This window comes from Alligator sinensis, unplaced genomic scaffold, assembly GCF_000455745.1.
Source record: "Alligator sinensis unplaced genomic scaffold, ASM45574v1 scaffold610_1, whole genome shotgun sequence".
NCBI classification, from domain to species: Eukaryota; Metazoa; Chordata; order Crocodylia; family Alligatoridae; genus Alligator; species Alligator sinensis.
The window spans coordinates 1132126-1142326 of record NW_005842348.1 but is presented as its reverse complement, the minus strand read 5'-3'; the positions used below and the strand labels follow the sequence as shown (position 1 = coordinate 1142326).

The following is a 10201-nucleotide window of genomic DNA, read 5'->3' as shown; positions in this document are numbered from 1 at the left end:
ACAGAAACACCCAATTACCTGTGGGGGCACATTTCTCACAAGAAAACCACTCTTTCTCCAATCTCTCAGTCCTGATCCTCAAAGAAAACTTACACAACACTTCCCAGAGACGAGCCTATGAGCTCCACTTCATCAACCTCCTAGATACTAAAAATCATGGACTAAATATAGGCATTGGATTTATGACACGTTATACCTGCCTGACATCTGACTCCCCAGGTATCTCTCCACTTTTATCCCCTTTCTTCCCCCCCCACCTGTCTCTCACCCATTGACTCCTCAATCTACATTTTCACTGACTACCTGTCTTGTATGAAGACCAGCCCAACCGCTGGCTTCTTTACTTTTCATTCCATCCAGGAAGAGCACACACCAACTGCTGAAACTTCCTTAGCCTGACGAAGGGTTTTTGAACCCGAAAGCTTGCTTAATAATTATTTTCCAACTATTTGGGTTGGTCTAATAAAATATATCAGATTCACCCAAGAAACCTTGTCTTCCCAGGGGTGACTTTTTTATTTTGACTGCCACCATGTGGCAAAATGGTGAACTCTCCCTTTAAACAAGGAGGGCAGCTGGCTTGAAGCTGGCAGTTCAAACAGTGAAAGTACCGGAGCAAAGCTCACCCTTGGGCACTTCTGTCCCTTCCCAAATGTGAGGCAACAGTAGCCGTGAGTCAGGCTTGCCACCATCTGGGCCAAGTGGGATACATCTAACCACTCCAGAGCATGCACAGGGCACAGCAACAGACTCTGAATGCCACCTCCCTGGCAGTAGATAGCAAGAGAAATACCCAGGTTCAGGGGCCAGTCCCTGTGGCCAGTACTTGGCAAAGAAAAAGTCTTGTACAAGTAGCACAGATCTCAGAGGGGGGCAGATCTACAATTCCTATGCTCCCTGTTCTGTTCTGGGCCTAGGCCTGCTCCTGGGTGAGCTCAGGGGTAAAACTCCCAGCACCCTGAGCTAAGGAAGAGTTTGCCCTGGCTCTCAGCCCTGCTGAGTATCACATACCACTCACAGCCCCACCAGAGAGATCCCCCAACCTCTCCACCCCCTCTCCCCTGCCCCCCACACACATACACCAACCAACCAACCTGTAGCCTGCACTGCACTCCCTGGTGCAAGACACAGGAGTGTGATGTTTGCTTCTTGGAGAGATACCTCCATTAAACAGAGCTGTGTGGTTATCTGTCATTTTGGACTTAATACCCAAACAAAGGTATTGGAAAAGTAAGTTTCAGATCAGCCTAACATTGCAATATTTTGTATGTATTTGGAAAAATATAAAAAATATATTTGGGGTTGAATGAAACAATTTCTTTCCTTCCCTGCCAGACCATTTCTATGTCCCTGGGACAAGTCCAGATTCACACAGGCCCTGGCACAAGAGCTTCCTGGTCATGGCAACAAGTGTCATACAAGACAATGCACTCACTCTGTGAGTTGCCTGCTGATGGGATCTTGTGTGGTCCACTGAAATACAGATTCATGTGTCTGGTCATTAAGGCCTGTCCAGAAAGGGCCCTGGAAATTTGAACAGATCCAGTCCTGGAAGGAAACAAGAAAACCTGAGGGTTACAGGACAGAGATCTCTCTTACATGCTTAACCAGTATTTTCAAACATCTGGACCTACTAGGAACTTCAACCTCACCTGTAGACACCAGAATAAAAGTGCCTTCATGTCCAATAGTGCTAAGCCAGACAGTGGGTATGACCCCTGCCCCTGCCTTTGCATGTATGGTGCTAGACAGCTGTTGTGTCTTATTGTTTTCCTTGCAGTGTCCCTTGAAAGCCAAAGCCCTCGTGTTCAGCACTGCACAGCTCAGTTTGCTTGTGGCAGTTTTGCAGCACCGGGGACTCCATGTTCTCTGCCATGAGGAACCAGAGGCTTTCTTGGTTTCTGTCTCTCCACAGGACTAGACTGGGTCAAGTCAGAGGCAGAGCAAGCAGAAGTTCTACATACATATACTGAGGACAATTGTTAAGTTCCACCCTGGATATGAGTCTAGAGAATTATAATAATAAAGAACTGTAGTTCAACACAGAAGTGTTCAGAGTGTTGTTGCTGAACTCACAACATATCAACAGCCCACTGCGCAGACTGGCCTTCACAATAGTTTGGGATTTGTTTCCTAGACACGGAGTTTGTAACAGCTGACTCTGCTCTCCCCTTTCTGCACCATCTCTCAGCTCTGCTTTGAAAGCAGCTCAAAAGGGAGCGCTGTGATAGCCTCCAGGCTGGGAAGAAGGGTTATGGTGTAGCACTGTGCCCTGCTCATCTCACCAAGAGCAAAGGGCTTGTGGCCAAGACAGCTTTCTGAGTCCCCCTGGAGGTGTGCTATGGTGTCAAGTCAGGAATGGCTGGCTCATACCTTCTCCTGGGTGGAGTTGAGGTACAGCAACTCCGTGCGTCTGAACCTCCGGCACACCTGCAGGGCCTTCTGCCACGTGTGGACCAGTGAGGCATCCCAGTAGTAGCAGCTGCCATTCCACTGCCTCCACCCAGGATCCAGCGGACAGAGGATATGGGGAACTGCCATGAAGAAGAAATACCAGGGAGAACAATGACTGCCACTGTGAACTATGAAGAAACAGTTTTTCCCCCGACAACCCATCCTCAGAACTCTGAGCCACAAGTGGCTGAAGGAGGACTGTGGCTACCCTCAGAAGGAGCCTGAAGAGATGAGGGTTGTCTGCATAGACCTCATGGGCACTGTCACTGGAAAGGCTGTGATTTTGGGAACATCCCCACAGGGATGTGTTCCAGGAGAAGCTAAGGTTGGGATCTGCCCCACCACTATGGGAGCCACTGTGGGACAGCAGGAGGTGCCTGAAAGCAGACACAACACACAGCAAGAGGTACAGCTCAGAGGGAACCAGAACCCACCAGATCCTACCCCTCCAGCCAGCTCAGCCATGCCCCTCTGGCCCTGTCCCATTTCCCCAGCCACATGGACTGGCAAGCACATACATGCACCAACACATACATGGCCTCAGGGCAGCTCTTCTGGTTTTTGCTCTTCTCAGCCCCTATCTTTAATTTATTTTAAATAAATTATTTTTTTATTTATTTATCTGTTTACTGGGATGCTGTGTTGAGTTCTGGGGCCAGACCTGTTGTTGCATCCTCACCTGCTTTGCTGGCTGTGAGCCATTATCTAAGTGTTTCTGCTCCCCTCTCTCTTGCTCAGGGGGTTTGTGCTCAGGGAACTCAAAGCAGGGTGAGCCCCTGCCTGATCAGCAAATGCCAATGATATGCACAGCCCCAGATCACAGACCTTTTGTGTCACCAGTTCCCCTCTGCTTTCTGGAAGCATGTACCACCCTTGGCAGCACCTCACAGAATTCCAATATCCTTGCCCTGGGAATGAACTGTCCTTTCCCCATATGTTGCTGCTGCTAGCTTGGAACTGGCTGGAACTCAGCAGCCATCAATGAGTGCCCAGTGACAACTGAACAGGAGTCACCAGCACTGAGTCTAGGACCTGCAGGGCTCTTGGCTCAAGGGCACTGCAGAGCACCCAGGGTTTAGGCAGAACTGAGTGGTGCCCTTTAGCGTGTGGCTACCCCCAGGCATCCCAATGAGCATCTGGGCAATGGGACTTCCATTAGTTCTTCTTGGCAGGTACATACCTTCTGGCCCTTCACAGACCCAGGGCTTGAGAACTGAACAACTGGATACAGCAAGGCCTGGACTGGCAGGGGGCCCAATGCCCAGACAGCCTCCGGGAGTAAGCAGCACCCCAGCCAACCTAATGGGGAACCACTAGTCAGCTGGCAGCAGCATGAAGCCTTACCCAGGTCCATAGACTCAGTTCTGCCCTGTCCCCATCCTGCAGAGACCCTTCCCACTCTCACCTGCTCCTGTGTTTAATCCACCCTCCCACAGTCTTAAACCCAGCTAACCCCCCCAGCAGGAATAGACAGCCTGGCCTTCATAAAGCAGCAAATAAATACCTGAGGAAAAGTCTGCAGATTCCCACAAGTCGGATCTTTTTCCTGCCTGTTTCATCCACAATAGCATTTTTTTTCCCCTAATCAGATAGTATTGTGTTCCCACTGCAGAGCTCTGCCCCAGAGGTGAAAGCTCACTGCCAGGGCAGCTGGCACTGCTAGCCAGGGAAGGCCTCAGGAGCCTGTCCCTGGAGGGAGGGGGGACAGTAGGGACCTCAACCCCCTGGCAGACAGACAGGGCTACAGCCCATGCCTCCCTGGTGTGGGCTGCAGCCAGCAAGTGGGCCTGCTGATGGGGGATGCAGCACTGAGGTGTGGGCTTCCCATGGAGAAAGCAGGGATAGGGCCTGCTGCATGAGGGCAGTCAAGACACCTCTGGTCTCTCAAAGTGTCCCTATAGCTGCTGCTCCCCACCCTAGAGGTTGGGCAGGAGAGTTGGGGCAGGTGATCTGTGTCTGAGACCTATTAGCACAGGCTGACTTGGAGAGCCAGGGCTGCTCACAGGATGGGAGTGGAGTCAAGAGCAGCACAAGAGGGTGCAGCTAAAGTCAGAAGGCTGCAGGGCACACCTTGCAGGGCTGTCTGCCTTGGGCTTCCTCAGCCGCCCCTCTGGCTCAGCCCTCACTCACCAGGGTGCACTGGGATCTGTGGGCTGAGCCATACTTGTCCACCTCCCATCACCATCAAGGTCATTCAGCCCAGTCCAGCTGTGTCTCTGCACCATGGTTGCAACCCAGGCCTGAAAGAAGCAAGTACTTCACTGAGAGATCATTCCTCTGGCTTGTGGCAGAGTTTAGGCAGGCAGCCCAAGGGAGCCACAGGGTAATTAGGCAGGGAGAGGGGCATCCAGAGAAGCCTAGACTGACTGCACTCTCTGGGGCAGGGTGCTGGGCCCACTGGGGGAATGCTTCTATTGCTTCCTCAGTGCCCTGGAGATCATGGCCCAGCCCATGCATCCCGCTCCACATTCGCCAAGCACACAAAACAGATGGTGAAGGCCCAGGGAGACACTATCCACAGAGGAGTGGAGGCAGAGGTGCTTCTTCACGGCAACCCCACCACCTCCTTGCTGGGTTTGCATGCATGAACAGGAGTATGAGGTGAGGCGTCTTCTCAGAGGGTGCTGGGTAAGTGGCAGACACATACCCTCTATATCAAGAAACTCCCTCTATCACCATTCCCACATACAGTGACTGGGAAGGGAAGGGAAGGGAAAGGAATGGGGTCATCCGTCCCTCCAGGGATTGGGCTGCCACAAGAGTCCCTTACCCTGGGGAGGGCAGTGCCCCCTCTGCCTGCTGGGCTGCTTGAGGCCTCCTCTTACCCCTTCACTCCAGCTCAGATACAGCTCATTGGGGGAGGCTGCCAGGACAGGGGGCCTGTTCCCTCTTGGCAGTTCACGAGTTCATGCTCACTTCCTTGGACATTATTAAGGAAGTTGAGGATGTGGGGAAATGGCAGGCCACACACAGGGAGAAACTGCCAGCAGGAGGCACACAGCAGCCCACATCCAGAGGGGTTCACATGGCGCAGAGCCCAGCAGGGAGTTAAGTAGCCAAGCACAGGGCCAGGGATCTCCACAGAAAGTTAGTGTTGTGAAAGGCTCCTCCCCCAACACAGATTCAACTGGCTTCATCCTGCCCTGGCAGCAAGGCTACAAGAAGCAGCAGCTGCCCTGCAAGGCCAGTCTCCCTGCTCAGCACCTGGGAGTACATGCACAGAGAGACTCCTGTGGGTTTCCACTGGGTGACTATCCATAAGCAGAGCATGATGCCAGACAGACAGAGACAGCAGGGAGAAGCCGTTTCTGCCTCAGGAAGATGCCTGAGCTCTCTCAGTGACTCTGCTCAGGGAGGAGCCCAGGTCACTCCTCATCTGCCTAGCCTCCACACCTTTTCCTCCTGGCTGTTGAGGGCCAGCAGTCCCAGACCTTCTCCAAAGGAGCGGCAGGCTCTTTTGGCTTCTTCCCACGTCTTGGTGTCTTTTTCCTCCATAAAGTAGCAGTGTCCATCCCAGTACCACCAGCTGGCATGCCCAGGGCACCGGGAGCTCACTAGCCCTGGGGAGCAAACAGGCAGCAGTTGCCCATCGTTGGAATGCAGTTTCAGCCAAAACCTATTGTGCCCACCCCTACCTCAGTAAGACCATGGTGCTACTCTTGACTCCCCTCCCATACCCGTTCCCACACTGAGCTGTCTCAGCTCTCTGGTCCCTTCTTCCCAGGATCTCTAAGAGCTGGCAGGCGGGAGCCAGTTGGAGGCTCCAGCCTGCACTTGTGTATGGCAGACAAGTATTATCATCTGTAGGTTCAGGGACGGCCTAAGACATGGAGCACCTATCGAAGCCATGCAGTCAGGAACTGACCTCTGTGCCCCAGCTCTGACACCAAGCATCTGCCCCCAGCAGACACTGCCTCCCATAAAGCCGAGGACTAGTCCAAGGAATAAGGACACTGCCATAGGCAGGTAGTGCATCACTTTCTAGTGCAGCCACTGCTGTGGAGCATTTCTTTCCCCACACTGAGGCCCCACACATCCTCCACAGCTGTCCTCACTCAGCAACAGTGTTGAGGGGGGTAAGAGTGCTGAGTCTGCCATTCCTGGCCTGGACATGTGGTCTCACTGGTGCTCTGCACAAGCTGGCCTATTGCTTACTGCTTGCTGTGACTTAAGAGTCCAGCGCAGGAATTAATGTAGTTTCCATCTCTTTTCTTCCAAGGTGAAAGTCCTGTGCACATGACAGGATGCCTCCCAGCACACCCATATGTACACACACACACACACACACACACACACACATTGCACTCCCTGCCCCTCTGTCCCCATGACAGCTCTAATCCTGGGAGTGGGAAGCCTCTTTACCATGGAGACAGGAAGGCCCAATCCTGCGGACACAGCGCAGACCCTCTTCACATCGGCCACTTAGTGGACTACAGGGATGGGAGCCAGGACAAAGCAGGCAGCGTTTTGTGCAGTTCACTCCGTGATAGCCAGGAGAGCAGGCTGCAAACACAAGCACAGTGACAGGGCCAATCCTACTCCCTCTCATCAGTAGGAGTTTGGTCAACAAATTCCACTAGAACAGGATCAGGCCCCCTACCTCTAAAATGAGCCTAAGCCAAGCCCTGGAGAAGCTGTGTGGGGGTCCCCCTGCCCCTTCCCCATGGGAAGAAGAGATGGTTTCATGTCTGGCTTTGCAGGCTCACAGGAGCGCACAGGGTCATTGCCCCACCCAGGGGGAACACCCAAAGTCAGCAGCACCCCCAAAGGGAGACCCAAACACCCTGGCACTACCTGCCTCATAAAGAGGGGCCACTACCTGACTTCACGTAGAGGACAGCCCCTGAGCCAGGGCTGTCCACCAGCACTGACCCCCTCACAGTGTAGTGGGCTCCTTTTAGCTGCAGCACCCCAGAGCAGTTCTCTCTTTGTAGAAAGCAGGAATCCTTAGCTGCTGCCAGTGAATGGTGTCTCTGCCATGCAAAACCCTTGAAGGAAATGAACAGCTTCTCCTGAAAGGCCAGCAGCTTCACATCTACAGAGAGAGGGTTTCTTGATGAGATTCCTATGAGCTTGAGTCTCTCAACCCCTGGCCCCCACCTACACTCACCTCAGTGAGATGGTGGGTTTCCCATGGCAGTCAGGGTTCCCACACCTCCAAACTCACCAGTGCTGGTTGCAGAGCTCTGGCTGCCAGTGGGATGAGTCAGCCTCCTATCAAGGCCCCAGCTCTGAGTGTCAGGTATCTGCATGCACCAGTACTACAGCCCCACATGGTAAGGCAACAGCAAGAAAGCTGAAGCAACATCACAGGGAGAAGCAAGGAGATGCAGGTGCACCAGGAGTGAAATTTCTCAGTTCCATGGGAGCCCAGCCCTGGTCTATGGCCCCTGCACCAGTGAGATTTAGGAGTAGAGGTACCAGAATAGATGCATAGATGTGCAGGAGGCCTGGGCTCAGCTTCAGGCCCTGTTTCTGTGCCAGGAATGATATGTCCTCCCCATGACACCCTGGTAATTCCAGTGACTCTAAAGGACATACTCCTGGGGACTTGAGGCTATCTGAGAATTAGTTCAAGTGCCCTTGTACTTCATGGCCAAATGTGGAGGCACATCCAGGCTCTGCAATAGAACCCAAGCACAAGCCTCTCCCCCCCACCCCCTCCTTCCTGGGGAACAGGAAGCTCAGGGCATTAGTGCAGCATGCTCGCTCCCTGGACCCACAAATACCCAGGTGCCTCACGAGAACATGGAGGTTCCTGTGGAGGCAAAGGTGCTACCTTCAGCTCGTTGACAAGACCAGAGAGACTGTGGGGGGCAGTTTATCCGAGAGCCTCCATCTCCACCTCCAGAGGGAGTTGCACATATCTGGAAGATGCAGAAAAGGCAGCTGGTCCATACCCTACACTGTCGATGCTTTCCCTAGGACTAGTGCTGAAACAGGGCTTCCCTGGGTCCCTTGATGAAAGGGCTGGGGGCAAAGAGACAGGAAGAAACCTTGGCCTCTGCTATTGGCATCTTGGAACTCCCTCCTTTCCTGCATGCCAGTCATGCTTCAAAGGGCCTTGAAAGTGGTCCCTGACAACATGGCCTGCCCAGGTGGTTTCCCCAAGTGCTGCCGGCTCTTTCGCATAATGTTCCCACACAAAGGCTCTAATGCTGTTCCAGCACCAAACCCCAGAAAACAGGGCCTCAGATGCCCCAAGACCTGAATCTGCTTCAAAAATAGTCCCAAGCACCACTGACCTAATCTCAAGGATTTAGCTTGGGTCTCCTCACCACATCTGGGGACTGCTTGATCTCCAGAACTTCCGCGGCCAGATACCTCCTGCAGATGGGCTCCATTTCATACTGACTGCCCTTGTGATCCAGAGACACACAGGCTCCATCCTTGTACACCCAGCCAGTAAAAGAAGGGCATTTCAGAGACATGTACACTGCCAAAAAAAGTGAGTTCCATGTCACCCTCATGGTCAGAGGGGCAGTTGCAGCACTGCGGTCACGTGGGAGGGAAGGGCACTACGGTTGCAACCCTTGTAACTCACCACTAAGAGACATGTCCCTGCAGAATGATACATGCCCCAAGACACAAGCAGTGTGTCACCATCATAAGGCTCAGCCCACCATTACTGTGGCTCATAAGGTGTCTTCTAGAGCACCGGCCACCCTGGAGCGTAGTGGGTGAATTTGGCCCCTTGTGCTCTTACAATATCTTAAAAGGCCTTGTGCTCAATGATAATGTTGGTGGACTGGCCAGCAACAAGCTGTGGTAGATGCTGGATATGCCCTGCAGCACTAGAAGGCCCCCATTTGAAGTGTTTTTGGGCTGAAATCCCATAGACTTGGGACCTGAGCTCCTTTTTGACAAAGGCCAGAGCAGACTGAAGGGGACTTCCTCTGATTGACAATCAGAGCCTGGGTCTGTACCTGTGAGGCAGGTTTCTTTGGTCCCCCAGGATGCTGAGGAAGGAGAATCACACAGCCTTTATGCAAAGCAGCCTGGCTCCGCACACCCTGCTCCAGCATGAGCTGGAGCGGGGTGGGGGAGAGGCATGGCAAACCCAGGAATTTGCATGCACTTTGCAACATTGCTGAAGAAAGCAGCATTGCAGCCTTTACCTCTGCCCTCTAGCGGGACCAAGGCTACAGTGCTCCCTACCAGACTGCACCAGCTGAATGAGCTAGCCTTTGCTGCTTGGGCAATACCATGAGTCCCCGCTATCTCCTTCTGCCCCTCACTGCTCACCTGCCACCTGCATGCTCGGATCCCAGCTGTAGTACAACATGCCATCACAGGCACCAGTAAGAGGGTTGAAGCTGACCCCAGGGTCACACACAGGGTGCACAGACTGGCAGTCCTGCCCTGAATAGCCTGGGGCACACCCTGCCACAGGAAACATACACACCATAAAGCCCCTTGCTACAGAGGAGTCCTCTCAGCCCCACCCAGTTCTGGTGACTGCCTATCTGGCCCTGCAGCACCACTCCACACACTGGCTGCACCAGTGAGGTGCTCCAGGGCTGGGGGAAGCACTGTTCCCCAGGAGACCAACCACCCCAGCCTATGGGGGCAGTAGACTGGCTGGGAGCTTGGATCTCTGCAAGGCCAAGAAAGACCTCTCCTGACATACCCCTTACTTCTGTCCCTGCCCTCAGGGTGCAAGGAGGAAGGAGTTCCTCACCCACCCCCAGCCAGGGAAAGGCATACAGCATAGCTCATAATTCAGCACCTGCTTTGATGTGCACAG

The 10201-nt window shown here is 53.4% G+C and overlaps 1 protein-coding gene across 1 annotated transcript in view; it reads right to left on the bottom strand.

The window, feature by feature from the left end:
- Positions 1-8259, bottom strand: part of LOC102370652 — a 44281-nt gene extending 36022 nt beyond the window's left edge. Inside the window, exons 1-7 of the mRNA XM_025210446.1 lie at positions 8234-8259; positions 7274-7489; positions 6817-6957; positions 4585-4694; positions 3635-3753; positions 2374-2534; positions 1436-1548 (exon numbers count right to left, since the gene is read on the bottom strand). Of these exons, the coding sequence (XP_025066231.1) occupies positions 1436-1548; positions 2374-2534; positions 3635-3753; positions 4585-4694; positions 6817-6819 (506 nt within the window). The 5' untranslated portion in view covers positions 6820-6957; positions 7274-7489; positions 8234-8259. The remainder of the gene's footprint in view (positions 1-1435; positions 1549-2373; positions 2535-3634; positions 3754-4584; positions 4695-6816; positions 6958-7273; positions 7490-8233) is intronic.
- Positions 8260-10201: the final 1942 nt, after the last annotated feature.